Source organism: Coenobita brevimanus, chromosome 57, assembly GCF_032717465.1.
Source record: "Coenobita brevimanus isolate Jiangsu-jjx chromosome 57, ASM3271746v2, whole genome shotgun sequence".
NCBI classification, from domain to species: Eukaryota; Metazoa; Arthropoda; class Malacostraca; order Decapoda; family Coenobitidae; genus Coenobita; species Coenobita brevimanus.
In genome coordinates, this window is record NC_137010.1 from 59,110,350 (window position 1) to 59,126,648 (window position 16,299).

Genomic DNA, 16,299 nt, shown 5'->3' on the forward strand with positions numbered 1-16,299 from the left:
TTTTAAAGGATTCAACACTAGAGAGTTGTCTTATGGACAGTGGCAATCCGTTATATAATCTAGGGGCTCTATACGCAAAAGAACGATCAGAGAAAGATGACTGGTGAATGGCTCCTGGCTCATCAAGATGCAAGGAATCATCTTCACTGCGTAACATCACACCTGGGCGTGCCGATGGGAGTTTTAACAATTCAGCAAGATACTTCGGTTCACCAAACTTAAGAACCTTGAATGTAATAAGACACAGTTTAAATTCAATTCTAGCGTTTACTGGTAACCAATGGAACTCAATCAGAAACGGGGTAGTTTAGGTTCTCGGGGGGAGGAAGTATGATATTTTTTTTTATTTTTTTTTTTTTTATCACCCTCTTCATGACATTATCACTTTTTTTGTACTCCTGCCACTACCAGACAAATGTATTAAGCTTAAAAAAAAGAGACCTCATACAATTAATGCATCCTTGTTGTAAATCAGAGATATACTGTATTCCAAAATATTATAACATTTTCCAAACAGCTGTTACAGTAAATTGAGGGAAAACAGACAAATTAGCATCACATGTAGCAGCAGCATTTTATTTATTTATTTTTTATTTATTTATTTTTTTTTAATGTAATTTTTTTTTTTTTGTGCAGCATTTTACAATGAACTAAATGACATCAGAAATGTTGACATATGACAATAGGTGTTGGGATTCCTGTTTTAACTCAGTTCACATTGTCTGATTGGCCAGCATTGTTAACTAATTGTACAAAGCTGCCAGTCCATTAGCACCAGTATTTGACTCCATGTGAGAGCAGCTGGTGCCACTCATCTCTAGGGCCATTTATCTTAAAGGCCTGGAAGGTAAAATAAGTACCAAGAGTAATACCAACAGGAGTTAGCTATGGCAGCCTGGATGATGCAGTGTCCTTGTATCCCAGGATATGGCTGGATTACCCACCACAGATTCAGAGGCCTAACTTATAGAAATGAACACTGTAACTAAGAACCTCATGGTGTCTACCCTAACATTTACCATTGATATAAGAGATCCATCCCAAGATAATTCAAATTGTTTAATCATGACAAAGTATAGAGAATAATATTATCATACTTGAAGGGTTTGATAAAAAATATGAGCATAACAATATCCAACTCTACTTCCTAGTATAAGAGCAATGTGTAAGTTAAACAACATAACCCAACCCAACACAGGGTGCCAAGAACAAGGTCCGGCACATCCGCCTCTCACCCAATCACAAGTTCCTCCACTACAGTGACTTTGAAGAGGAGTCAAAATTGCTCCTAATGGAGGATCTGAAGGAGAAGATAGTAGTGAAGAAAATTAAGATGGTGGTGACAGGAATGGAGTGTCCACACGTCAAGGAGAAGATTATGTGAGAGTGGGCCAGTGGTTTTTGTGTGGGTCATGGTTGCATATTGTCATTGAAAAAAATTCCCCAGCACCTCTTCCTTACACTTTATTTACAATATGTCATGCCACAATACAGGGTGGTTCATCCATAATGCTCCTCTGCCACTCTGCTGGGTGATTTATTGTGCAGTGCGAGGATGGCATAGTCAGCATTATCAATGTCTATCCTGCATCACGTAGTAATTTCCTTCTACTGTCACACTCACACCCACCCCAGCAGACTGGGCTATTCCCAGAACACGTGTAATACTGCAAGGTGAATTTTAAGTAGAGTGCTTATTTACTATCACTCTTTGTTTTGCTGTGTCATTTATAAATGATATAGAAAAGATATAAATAACATGCTGTATAAGATAATATTAAGCTGAAAGAATCATAATATAATTGTAAAGGAAGAGTTGCTAGAAGGCCTCCTAAACTGGCATATATACTGTCTTTGGGGTTGTACTGTATTCTCATCGGCTTACCTTATATCTGCTTTGTTTTTCTATGTTTGTGTGTCTGCCTGTGCGGCAGCAGTCACAGGCAAGGTCTGTCCACATGCCAGGGGTAAGATTATGTGAGGGGGAGAGCTTTTTCTGCCATTCTGTCTGTTTATCTGTCTATCCATACGTCTCTTTATCTCGTATCTGATTGTCTGTCTTGATTATGTAAGGGGAGTGCATCGTCTATATTTCTGTCTCTTTATCTGTCCGTGTTTCATCCCTCTGTCAGTTTGTTTGTCTCAGTTATATGAGGGTGAGTAATTTATCTGTACAGTATTTCTGTCTGTTTCTCTGCCTGCTGTTGTGTATCCATTTGTCTGTTTATCAGTCTTCCTCAGTCCATTTGTCTGTGTATCTCTCATGACCATTTTTGTGTCTGTTTCTCACTCTGTTTGCTTGTCTCCTAGTCTCTGCCCACTGGTCTATCGGACTGTCTTTCCATTTAGCAGTGTTTCTCTTTCCATTTTACTGTTTTTCTTACTGGTTTATCTTTGGATCTATTTGTTTGCCCATCTTTTTGTCTGTTCATCCATTTCTGTGGTCTCTGTTTGTCTGTGTCTCTGTCGTTATCTTGCCTTTATCATTTTCTCTCTCTCTCTCTCTCTCTCTCTCTCTCTCTTTATATATATATATTGTTACGAAACAGAGAAAGATAATGTACACTTTAAGTGAGAATACGAAGAGTCACTACTGTCCCGTAAAGTTCCAGGTTCAAAGCAAAAGAGTTAGGTAAAATTACAAGTTAAAGTTTAATGCTTAAATTAACAACATAACATTCAGGACTCATAAGGATAATGTAATGGCAAAAACAGGTTAAATATATGGTTAACTGCAATAGCCTCTATTAACACGAAATTAGCAAGAATAAATTTATCTAAGTCAGCCCTGATAAAATGAGATACCAGATAATACTCAGTGAATGCCAGATAAATAATTACAGATACAAACTATTATAAAAAATGACTGACATAAAGAACCCCACACGAATTACAAAAACTTCACTAGGCCTACAAATTAAACTTATGCTATACAGTACAAGAAAAAATGCAACAACAGTTATACTCAAATTACACACAGCTGCTAGATGGTTGGAGATTTCTTGAGCACTCACAATAATAATATCTGTACAGGGGAGGACAGAGATGTGAACAAAATGAGGAGCAGATCTAAGTGGCAATGATGCAGAGATTGAGCTCATTATATAGGGGCCAGCAGAGCCTGATACAACTTGTAAGAAGGACACGCAAATGAAGCCACGGGGACAAAGAGATGAAAATCCCGCAAAGTATAACAGAGAGAACGACTTACTCTACTATAACGGTAGAAGGGGGGGACTGAGGCAGAACACGCTCGTGATCAAACATGCAGCAACTGTGCGTTAAAATTACACAAAGGATGATGAAATCATAGGCTATGTAACACCTCCCCACAAAGAAAAAGAAATTTACAAAGGAAATTTCTTATTATTCTAAAACAATCTGTATATGGCATTACAGACCATGCAAAGGTCTTTCCTAATGTTACAAAAAATGAGATCTCCCTAGCACGTTCAGTCATAGGTACTTGCCAGTATCCCTTTAACAAATCAAACTTACTTATGTACCTAGCCTTTCCGATCTTGTCTGTGCAATCTTCCACATGAGGGAGAGGGTAAGTGTCTGTTTTGGTTATCTGATTAACACGTCTGTAGTCGATGCAAAGCCGCTGTGACCCACCTGGCTTAGGGACTAGAGTGACAGGAGAACTCCACTCGCTCTGACAGGGCTCAATCATCTTGTGGTCCAACAGGTAGCCAAGCTCCTTCTGGATGAGAGGAACTTTCACTGGGTTCACACGGTAAGGAGGCAATTTAATTGGCTTTGCGTCTCCAACATCGACATCATGCATCAACACAGTGGTTCTTCCTGGAGTAGCACGGAACACTTGCGGGTACTCCTGCAGTAATGCCGAAAACTCCTGCCTTTCCTTGGGAGGTAGATGAGAAAGCTTAGTCTGGAGATCATTCATGATATCAGGATTCTTCCCCAAACTATCATTCAGGCTCATACTGCATGGGAGAGCTTCACTTGCAGACTCGGGTGGAACAGCTACAGTGCAGACTGGATTATTTTCGTCCCGCCTGTGATATAACTTTAGCATGTTGATGTGACATAGTTGCTTGCTCTTTCTACGATCTGGCGTGGCGATGACATAGCTGACATCACTGAGTTTCTTCTCCACGAAATAAGGACCACTAAACTTGGCTTGAAGAGGTTGCCCATGAACTGGTAGCAGAATCAAAACCTGATCTCCTGGCTGAAAGTGGCGTAACCTGGACTTCTTATCATACCAAGTCTTCATCTTCTCCTGAGCAGCTCCTAAATTCTCTCTCACCAGCTGTAAAGCAGTGGACAGCCGTTCTTTGAAATTCATCACATACTCCAGCAGGTTGACGTCATCTTCCTCCGACAGCCAGCATTCCTTGAGTAGCTTAAGGGGTCCTCTTACTTCATGGCCAAACAGTAGTTCAAAAGGTGAGAAGCCCAGTGATTCATTTGGAGATTCTCTTGCAGCAAACACAACGAATGGAAGACCTTTATCCCAGTCTTTCTGATGTTCCAAACAGTATTTCTTGAGCATCGATTTGAGTGTTTGATGATATCTCTCCAACGCTCCTTGGGTCTGGGGATGGTAAGCTGAAGACGTGATCTTGGTGATGCCCAACTCTTTCAGAGACTGCTTGAAAACATTTGACATGAAATTACTTCCCGGTCTGACTGTACCTCCTTGGGCAGACCAAACTTTGTGAAGAACCCTAGCATTTCCTTAACCACGTTCTTTGCTGAGATGTTTCTAAGTGGAATGGCTTCAGGATAACGAGTAGCCATATCAATCATGGTCAACACATAAGAAAATCCTGAAGAAGTCTTAGGAAGAGGGCCCACAATATCCACCAACACACGGGTGAAAGGCGCCTCAAAAGGGGGAATGGGAACTAGAGGTGCAACCTTTTCGGTCTGATTACACTTCCCCACAACTTGACAGGTGTGACAAGACTTACAATACCAGGAAACATCCCTGAAGATACCTGGCCAGTAGAAGTGTTTCAAAATGCGTGCCACAGTCTTCCTCACTCCAAGGTGTCCTGCCAAACTGGAATCATGAGCCACTCTAATGATATCCTGCCTACAAACACGAGGGATGACAACTTGATGTACAACCTCCCATTCACAGTCGGCTGATGCTGTTGGGGGTCTCCACTTCCTCATAAGTACTCCTGACTTTACATAATAACAAGTAGAAGCACCAGCTGACTCTTCCTCACTGCAAGCAGAGTTAGCTAGACCTTTCAACTCAGGGTCAGCAACCTGCAACTCAACCAACTCTTGACGAGACAAATTATCAACACTACGGGGTACTGCCTCATCTGGTGAGTGGTCCAAATTAGCAAGAAAAGTGTCAGCTAGGATAACATCATCATCATCATTATCCTCTAAATCACCAGTAACTTTAGACTTAGCCAAAGTGACAGCACATGCAGGGAACACATCAGGGACATCACAATCCTGGGACGCAGCCACTGGCTCACTAGACAACTGAGGAGCTGGACACACTTGACTTCCACCAATATCATTTCCAAGTAAGAAAGTTACACCTGACATTGGGAGTGTCTCAACCAACCCAACCATAACAGAACCATTAACAAAACCAGACTCTAAATTCACTCTGCACAGAGGAACAGAGAAGTAATTATTCCCTACACCTTGTAAGATTACAGTTTCATCAGAGGAATTAACATTAGAGCCTAGAACACTGGTCAGCATAAGGGATTGGCAAGCACCTGTATCACGATATATTTGAACTGATTTCCTGTCATTACTGTCCAGAGGACTGACAAAACCATCAGACAGGAAATTAGCACATGAACTCTTGAGAGTGTCACCCACGTTACTGCTCAAAAGAGGAGCTCCATCATGAGAATTTAAGTTACCCCTCAAAGCAGGTTCAGTTAACTCAGTTAAAGAATTCTGGGAACTCTCAAGAGTGGACACTAGACCAATTGACTGAATATTTAAAGACTCCTTTTTGTTCACATCACGCTGTCTCCTGAAACATCTCTCCGTAGTATGACCAAGCTTACTACAATAAGTACATTTACTTTTCTGAAATCTAGAGGTGAAGCTGGTATTTACTTCCTGAGAAACATCATCCTTATTCTCTTTCCTGTTACCTGTACTCTGAGTAGAGGCAACGTACTGACTCTCAGCTTTCCTTTTCTCTCTAGAATATCTCTTGTGAGTGAGAACATATTCATCAGCTAGAACTGCAGCATCAGACAAATTATCTATTCTTTTCTCATCAAGATATAGGCTTACATCTTTACTAATACACCTTTTGAAATCCTCCAGCAAAATCATCTGCTTAAATTTGTCAATATCAGAATCCACATTCTTAGAATTTAACCACTGCTCTAACAGATCTTCTTTGATTTTTGCATACTCAACATGGGATTGCTTATCTTGCTTGTAAGTTGTCCTAAATTTTACTCTATAAGCTTCAGGAACAAGCTCATAGGCCTTAAGAATCAAGCTCTTAACTACATCATAATTATCAGATTGATCCTGAGGCAAAGATGCATAAGTTACTTGAGCTTTACCGGTGAGAACAGTTTGAAGGAGTACTGGCCAATACTCCTTAGGCCAATTAAAACCTGTAGCTACCCTCTCAAACAACTGAAAATACTTTGTTAAATCAGATTCATTAAAAGGAGGGACAAGTTTAACATTTTTAGCCACATCAAAACCATCAGAGCTAGATGATCCAGTTCCACCTTGTTTCATGCGATACTCATGGTCTGCCTGAATCCTAGCAATTTCAACTTGTGCCTCAGCTTCCCTAGCACGGGCCTCCTGCAGGGCTAGCTGTAACTTAGCTAATTCAATCTGCATTTGCTCATTTGGAGGAGTTACATTGAACAAGCTTTCATTAATCATGTCAACAATCTGATCTTTAGAATGATGAGAGCGAACAACAATTCCCCGTTGTTGAGCAACAAGCTTAAGTTCATTCTTTGTTCTGTTTTCTATATCACACACTGTTTGCACATTTGACAAAAAATCTTTGGCTTCATCAGGTGTAGAAATAGTAGCCATCATGAATATATCACAGTCACAAAATATCAAGCAATATCCTTATGATAATATCCTGATATGAGGTCGCCAAATTTATGTTACGGAACAGAGAAAGATAATGTACACTTTAAGTGAGAATACGAAGAGTCACTACTGTCCCGTAAAGTTCCAGGTTCAAAACAAAAGAGTTAGGTAAAATTACAAGTTAAAGTTTAATGCTTAAATTAACAACATAACATTCAGGACTCATAAGGATAATGTAATGGCAAAAACAGGTTAAATATATGGTTAACTGCAATAGCCTCTATTAACACGAAATTAGCAAGAATAAATTTATCTAAGTCAGCCCTGATAAAATGAGATACCAGATAATACTCAGTGAATGCCAGATAAATAATTACAGATACAAACTATTATAAAAAATGACTGACATAAAGAACCCCACACGAATTACAAAAACTTCACTAGGCCTACAAATTAAACTTATGCTATACAGTACAAGAAAAATGCAACAACAGTTATACTCAAATTACACACAGCTGCTAGATGGTTGGAGATTTCTTGAGCACTCACAATAATAATATCTGTACAGGGGAGGACAGAGATGTGAACAAAATGAGGAGCAGATCTAAGTGGCAATGATGCAGAGATTGAGCTCATTCTATAGGGGCCAGCAGAGCCTGATACAACTTGTAAGAAGGACGCGCAAATGAAGCCACGGGGACAAAGAGATGAAAATCCCGCAAAGTATAACAGAGAGAACGACTTACTCTACTATAACGGTAGAAGGGGGGGACTGAGGCAGAACACGCTCGTGATCAAACATGCAGCAACTGTGCGTTAAAATTACACAAAGGATGATGAAATCATAGGCTATGTAACAATATATATATATATATATTTGTATCTCTCTCTCCATTTGCCTGTCCGCCTACCATTATTCAGCTGTCTCTTCATTCTTTTGTCTGTCTTTCTGTCTGCACCCATTGTCTATCTTTCCATTTTTGTCCACATGACTATTTCTTTCCATTTGTGTGAAAGAGGTGGTAGTTGTGGAGAAAACTGAGGCAGTGGTGGTAGGGAAGGAGCATCCACAAGTCAGGGGCAAAATTATGTGAGAGATTGTTGAAAAATTGCTTAGTTTATCAGTTTGTTTCTCAATTTGTATGTCTCTTTATCTGTATCTCATTATTTCTGTGTCTTACTGCATCTGTCAGGAGACTGACTTGGACAGAGATAGGTTAGACCCAGCAGCACGGTTGAGGGTCCCCATGTTTTGTATCTACATGTTCACCAACTTAATTTAACCCTAGAGAGGGGTGCCTTCACACAGTGGCACTGATGTAACAGCTCCATTACCTCATTAAAACACTTTTACACTATCTGGTTTCTCACCATGACCGTGGCTAGCTGCACTGCTGGAGGTGTCACAGTTCCTTTCCTTGAACACCGCGGGTCACACCGTGCCTAGACACTGTTCATCCTACTCTAGTTCTGTGCATAGCCAGCAACAGAAGGCGATGGATCAAAGGCAGCTTCTGAAAGTCTGTTATATTCTACATTTATGGAAAAAGAAAAAGGCGACAGTGCAGAGTCCATTAGATACATCAGAGAGGCACAGTTGGAGCATATGCAACACTGTTTGAAGAACTAAGAACTGATGATCTGAAATGGTAAGACTATTTTTGAATCATCAAGGCACTGTCTCTCTCTCTCTCTATTTCCTACTCCCTTTGAGCTCCAGTCTTTCAAACAGTGTGTCCAGGCATCTCGAAATGACCGGATCTTGAATTTGGCTCTCTGTTTTATTGTTTTTGTTTTTTCTTTGAAGGAGTGCTTTGTGGGCTCCTGGCCTTTGGTTCCTTCTTCCTTGAATTTAAAAAAAAAAAAAAGTCTCCTAATGCAGTTTTCTTGTCAGTGAAGGATATTAAATGATCTGTGCCTATTTCATCACTTGCCAAACTGATGTAAAATAAGTCTTCAGTCCAGTTTTTCACGTGTACCAATAAAGTCAAGTACAGGATTGAGTAGCAACCATGCATAGATATGGCAGACTGCTGTATAGTGTGAAGACAGGCATAAAGAGGTTCAATCCACGGAATCTGTCTGGTCCCACGGCTAGCCACATGACTTAACAGATCCAGTTGGGTGCCAGATGTGCATCCAGTGCCATGGAGCAGTTTCACGATGACTGTGTCGTGTAAAGACTTACATATGAATCATTGGTTGGCTGCAGTTTACGGAGCCATGTCATCAAAGGCCATAGTGAGAAACCGGATAATGCGAAAGCAGCCTTATGCGTCTGATCCTTAGTTCCCTCTCCATCCCCTGAAAGGAGAATGGTGGACTGCACAAGGACAGTTTCAGCAGGCTGTCCACCAGGTTTACATCCAGATGTGCCTGAGACCACAAAAACAACAACAACAATAACAACAGTGCATTTATGGATTTTAATATTAATTCAAGTCATCACAGTACCGCAAAAAGTAAGAATAGTGACTGACTTTCTAACTCAGTATCGTTGTTAATTGCCATCAGCAGTCGAAAAAAGGTAAAGATTTCTTATGTATGCATGGAAATATCCTTGAAAAATGGAAACATAATGATTCAGTCTAATGAAACTGACAAGTGTTTTGAATATTTTGTTTCATAACCATTGACTCTGAGGATATCTGTCTCATTAATTTCATGCCATCCTCTTATAATTGTATTCAGCTTAGGGTAGAATTTTTGAACTGGAGGGGTTAGATAAAGCCTTAATAACTCCCTTCATATTAAGAGGCCTTTTCTAAGTTCATAAACAGCATCTGTAGGTAGTTTGTGTTCATTTGCTGGAAATGGGCCACTTCCAGAACTGAAATACTAAGTTGTGGGATCATGGCCTGAGTTATGTGGTAGGAATAAGTTTGCATGGTTACTAACTAAATTTACATTCCATTTTGAGTACACCTGTAATAACATCATACCATAAAGCTCCCTTATCTGTGTGTGAGGTTTGAATCCACCTCACCACTGCAGGTCTCAAAGATGCATGGTCTGCAAGTAATAATGATGTTTTCTTCTTGACCATCAAGTAAGCTGCAATGGGGTTATGGATGTTTGTCAGGCAAAAACAACCAGCTATAGTGTCAGAAAAAATTAAATAGATATTGCCTGGTTTTAAGGAATTATTGTTTGACTAAAGAGTGTTGCTGATATTGTACAGTGAATGGCTGAGCCTAATTTAAATCATCTTCCAACAGCAAGAAGTCAGCCTCCAACCTCGCATTTTCCATAATCCTGGATGAGAGCAGCCACTTTGACTTTGTGTGCCCAGATGAGATCACCTGTAACTACTGGGTTGATGGAATTAATGCCCTGCTTGGTGAGTTATTATTACAGTCTATATCTGTCTGTTTGTCTTTCTATCTACAGTAAATACAATATGTCTATCTGTTAATCTTAGTCTATTTATGTCTGTTTCTCTTTTCCATCCATCCATCTATCTGTCAGTCTATAGCTACTTAATGCCAGAGCGTAACCACAGACAAACCACTTCCATATCACCTTATTGTTTGCCATCAGACTGACCTCCCTTCAGCTCACACGACCTTCATTCATATACCTTTCCACTCTATCCCTCACCTTCATCCTCATCTCCACCTCCCTTTCTCCCACACCACACAGACATACTCTCGTAGTCAGTCACTCATTCTTCATTTTTGCCATATTACCCCATCACTTTCATTTTGGGGGCTTGGTGATGTAGTGATTAGAACGCCCCTCTCATGGTGAGGCCTAGCATAGGTTTAATCCCCAAGAGTTGACTGGAGGTCTTTTGATCATGCATTGTCATCAAGGGAAGCTCGCTGGTCATCTTCTAAGTGTTCGGCAGGGTAGCCCAGGCACTGCCCTATGTCATGATGGGATGATATGGAATTCGCTGTTGCTGTTCTCGCATAGCCCAGCCTTTGGCCCTACACCTTGATGGGATGATACAGAATTGGCTGTTACTGTTTTTACCTTTTTAGTGTATTCATGTTGCAACGAGATCATATTATTCAGCATATGAGGTGGTTTGGACATGTGGAGAGGATGGGGGATGATAATTGGGTGAGGAAGGTGAGAAGTGTTAATACAGTAATCCCTCTAATATCCGGACGCCCAATAACCGAACATCCCCACTAACCGAACCTTATCGTCCTGGGATCAAACATTCCCAAAATGGTCCGAAAATCCAAAAAAATTGGAAAAAAAATTTATTTTTTGCCGTCTGTAATTTGAACTTGCCGCGCGCGCCGCGTGAGAGCATTGTTTTGGTTCGTCATTCCTCCGACGTCCGATAGAGCGCCGCTGCATCCTCCCCACTTCCCGCCTGTCTCTCACCGCGACAAGACCTACGCTCTTCGCCATGGCTTGGGAAAAGTTAATGTGCAACACTTAAATTTAATGGAACATTATTTGGACTAAAGTGAACACTGTGAAAAGAACGGACTTCTGTGTGTTAGTGACTAAGTTCAGTGCAAGACTTCAGGAAGAGTGTAGTGCAAGTGCTTCAGGAAATCGTTCTTACTGTCAGAGTCCGAGAGGAGGCGGTTATTCATCGAGGTGGCCAGGGACTTGCTGTAAGTAGCCAAAATGTTTCATGTTGTACTATTTTCCATACTATATTTACCAGAATGTTTCATATTGTATTTTTTCCCATACTATACTTACCAGAAAGTGTCATACTGTACTTCTTTCCATACTAAACTTACCTCATGCATGTGCAGTAGGAATGTGTTTTTCAGAGTTCGGTTAGGTTCGGTTAGGTTAGGTTCGGTTAGAGTCCATAAGTACCAGAATGTTTATTAATGTATGAACATACTTCTAAACCCACATTTTATGTGTCTATTGCATTTATTTCAGTCATTTATGTGCCTTATTGGTGTGATTTGGGTGTTAAATAGGTGCTATGCATGTCCGGAGGGAGTTGTATAGGTGTTTCTCTGTGTTAGGGTCCGTAAGTACAAGTCCATAAGCTGGGGCCCAATATCCGGACAAAACCAATATCCGAACCTACCGATGGCTCTATTGATCCGGATATTGGAGTGATTACTGTATTGGGGGTGGGGTTATGAGGGGTAGACCGAGAAAGACATGGGACAAGGTCATTAAGTGTGACCTTAGGGTTAAGGGACTGAACAGGGAGGCTGCAATGGATCGTGCAGCGTGGAGAGCCGCCCTTAGGTGACCAAGGCCGACACATGCAAGCATGTTGGAGCCTTTAAAAACGAAACGATATGGGAAGCATCTGGTAACGGCTGTTGTTGTTGTTATTGTTGCTGTTGTTGTTGTTGTTCTTCTTCTTCTTGTTCTTGTTGTTGCACTCCCAAGCTTGTCAACTTGAGTACAGTGTGTGGTAGGTCTCCATATTATAATTGCAAACCATAATAGATAGATAGATAGAGAGACAGATAGAAGCAGGAAGTCAAATGATGAGAAGGTGTTGTGTCTGCGAGAATCGAGCAGTGCTAAGCATGCTTACACACTCTTAACACTGAGGAAAGCTGACGACAGCGGCCAGTAAGGAGATGATGCAGTTAGCTGTCAGCAGTCCTCTTGTGAACAAAGATCTAGTCCACCCACGAGGAACACACGTGACACACCCCTGCTACACCAGAATTTAGGAAAGAGAGCTCAGATGGAGATTAGCCACCGAACAGGCTAGACAGAAGGAGACAAGCGACCCTAGAGAGAGGTCGAGACGGAGATTAGCCTTAGAACAGAGAGAGAGAGAGAGAGAGCGAGACAGGGAGGTAGCTACCCGGGACTTATACTCTTTCCATGTGAGAAACCTGTTTAATATTTCTAAGACAAATAAAAATAGTCCCATACTATTCTTTACCTCTCCCGTCACTACATGACATCTGGTGGGGAAACTACTACAAGATATAAAAGCCGCTCGACCACAAGTCTAAAATATACTTCTCTACAAGTAACTACAAAGTCTTTATGACAAGTGGACTGCAGGAAACTAGCACTTCAGCTGAGCATTCCGAGAGATCTTTTGTTGTTGCCACGGTAAAGGATTGTCTGTGTTGTGATAGGTGTATGAGGTGATTAATTGTGTTGTGGTATGAGGAACTGCATGATAGGGACAACATATTAATCCTCTGACCACTTCACCATCAGATCTCCTCCCATTACACATCATTCCACCCTCATCCCCACTACAGCCAAAGTCCTGGGTCTGTATACATGTTGGTGAAGGAGATTCCCTACCTCCTCCTCCATACCATAGTCAGTTTGTTCTCATCTGAGGGAACTGGGCCACTCTCACAGCATGAATGCTAAGTCATGGTTGCAGGGAATTTGATGACCCATGATTATAAGGTAGGAATGAGTCTCCTTGGTTACAATACTCTTTTTGCTTTGACTCAGCCTTAAATTGCTGTCTCTCCATCTTAAATACTTAGTTGTAACAGTGGATATACATTTGAATATGATACTACTTAGAAAGACGTACTTTTAAAAGTAGGCAAAACCATAGTATTCTCTCTGCCAATGAGATAGGTAAAATAAGCAACAAAAGGATAAAAATCTGGCCCAAATTAAGATGCAAAGAGTATAGTCAGATCAGTCCTTTAGTCTGGATGTATTTGGCTATCACCTGATCTTAAAGGGTTTAGGGATCTTTGTTAGATGAAAAGAAACCAACAGTAGTTTCATGCTTCATTGAGTCCATTAATACTGTATTCATTTCTATGTTACCATTGAAAGCTGCTGTATGTTGATATTAAAAGGATGTAAATAACCTGGCTGTCTGTCTGTCTTTCTGTCTCTCTCTGTCAATCTATCTGCCTGTCTATCTATCTGTCCTTGTTTGTTCCCAAATGCCTTATGCAACACAGAAAAGAATATCAGTTCCTCCACTGTGATGCTGCCATTGTCAATTTTTTCTTGCTGTCTTCAGACTATATTACAAGGCTGAGTCCCCTTGTAGTAGATGGGCAAAATAAGGCTATGTCAGAACCCTCCAGTTCAAAAGACGTCTCCTAAGCTAAACAAAATTGCCTTAAATGAGCAAGAATAAAATACTAAGCACATCTTCATACTCAAAAGTTAAGTTATAGTAAGACAAGCCAGTAGGCGATGATGGTCAGCTCGAAGTGCATCCACCTTTGTCAGCAGCTGGAAGTGAGCTTTGACGCTAAAAGTCATTTCTATAAGGAGGTACTCCAGTGCAACATTCCACCCAAGAATCATGGCCCTAGCATCTTAGGAACCATAGCATTTTGCGCAGTCAGGGTCGTAATTTTAGCACTTTTCATATTTTCTGCTCTTGATTATCTTTGGCCCTTGACCTGGCTGATATAGGTCATGTGTGTACAAAGCAGACTTGTGGTACTCATTAACATCTATAAGCATGCAAAATTTCATTCAATGCCATTCACTGACTGTGGAGGTAGGGAACTTGAAATTTGCAGAATGGCCCAGCTGAGGTACAACTTCTAGGTTGCACTGCCAGCGATTGAAAGTGAGTTTCGACACAAAATGTCATTTTTGTAGGTACGCAAGTGCAACATTCCTTCTAAGAATCATGGCTCTGGCTTAATAATCTTCGGAGCCTTGGCAATTCGTGTGAGCACAGTCATGATTATAGCTGTTTTCACTGTTTTTGCATTTGATGACCTTTGACCCCTGACTTGGCCAATGGAGCACATAGGTGTACAATAGAAAGTTGTAGTAGTAGTCATTGTCCATAAGCTGCAAAGTTTCATTCAGTTCCATCGAGCCTCTGGGAAATTAGGGGGGCAGTTTTGGATACCAGTACTGGTTGCTAGGGATGCTGAGGCTGATCTTTGCAGGGTTGCCACTCAAAAACTAGAGGAGAGAGAGGAAAATGGATGGCACACTATTGATAGGGATTGACCTCAAGATTACACTGAAAGAAGTCAAAGGCTTCTATTCCCATTAGTAATGCTTCTATAGCTCAAAATGTGAAAAGTATGAAAAAGTGTTTTTTCAGCTATTGCTTGACAGCAAGTAGTTGCCTAGTAATTAAAACTTTGCGGACACAACAAGGTCATAGGTTGGTCATTTTATTTAAGTTTGGTAGGAATCGGTTAATTCTGAAGGGTAGAAGTGCCTGCCACAATTAAGCAAGAAACCAGGCAATAAAATTTGACTAACAATAAGAGCAGCATGAGCTGGCCAACTGTACATCATTAAGGAAGAGATGTCAGTGACCTAAGTTAAAGGAGAAAACAGATCTGGAGACACTGGCCAATGTGACTAGACTGTGATTGATAAATATAAGGTGAATGAGATTACCCTTGAATCTTTTTAATTTTGATTATTTCCAAGCAGCTTTATTCTCCATGGGATTGATCTCTAGTGGTGATGGGGTCTGTGAAGGCTACATCTAACATGTCTAGCCCAGATAGTCCCTCCTACTGTTAATACAGTTGTCTGTGGGTGGAAACAGTGAAATGGCAAACAGTCATCCATGGGGTGAATGGGTTCATAATAAAGTCGTAACAAGCCTGCCTCCCATTATAGGTAGTCCCATTTACACCTGAAGACCTAGAGACCCTGGTGAACATGAAGGGCAAACTGCAGCTTTTAGAGACCAGCTGACGGGATTAATGATACAGCCATAGCAGTTTGGTAGTACAGCTGTCAGATTGGAAAGAGATGTGGTTTATGAGCTACAGGTCAAATCCTAGAGGTAGTCAGACATTTTGCTTACCATGCAGATGCTACAAGGGGCATAGGTCTGCCTTCTGTCATTAAATATTCAGGACTACACTAGCCTGCCACTGTCTTGTATGCTTTGAAGGGGTTACAGTATATGGGATTAGCAATTACCATTTTATAATTTTCCCTCATCACAGGTCGTCCCATGACCAGCCCTGCCTTAGCTAAGGACCTGAATACACTAGCTAACATGGAAGTCAGACTGCGGCTCTTGGATGCAGAGGGTATCACCATCCCCTCTGAGCAGCCGCCCATACCCCCACCCCCACCAAATTTTGACTTCTGCTTTGAGAAGTCCAGTGGAGTGATGAGACGTGGTGAGGGTTCCCAAAGTCGCCCCGTCTCTGTCATGTGAAGGGGTTTTGCAGAGATGCTTTCCTGATAACAGTAGTCAGTTCTCTTTTAAACTTTTTTTACTTGGTGGTGGTGTTGCAGTGTGAGGCTCAGATGAACAGTAACCCAGTGAACTGCAGGAAACCTACCTTTTCAACTTTTTTTTTAATGCAAAGATGAAGGAACCCAAGACTAGAATCCTGCAAGATTGTTCCCTCTAAGAAAAAAAAA

The 16,299-nt window shown here is 41.0% G+C and overlaps 1 protein-coding gene across 1 annotated transcript in view; it reads left to right on the forward strand.

The window, feature by feature from the left end:
- LOC145402050 (engulfment and cell motility protein 1-like) overlaps positions 1–16,090 on the forward strand; it is a 42,254-nt gene extending 26,164 nt beyond the window's left edge. Inside the window, exons 4-6 of the mRNA XM_080274147.1 lie at positions 1,199–1,380; positions 10,257–10,378; positions 15,873–16,090. Of these exons, the coding sequence (XP_080130273.1) occupies positions 1,199–1,380; positions 10,257–10,378; positions 15,873–16,090 (522 nt within the window). The remainder of the gene's footprint in view (positions 1–1,198; positions 1,381–10,256; positions 10,379–15,872) is intronic.
- Positions 16,091–16,299: the final 209 nt, after the last annotated feature.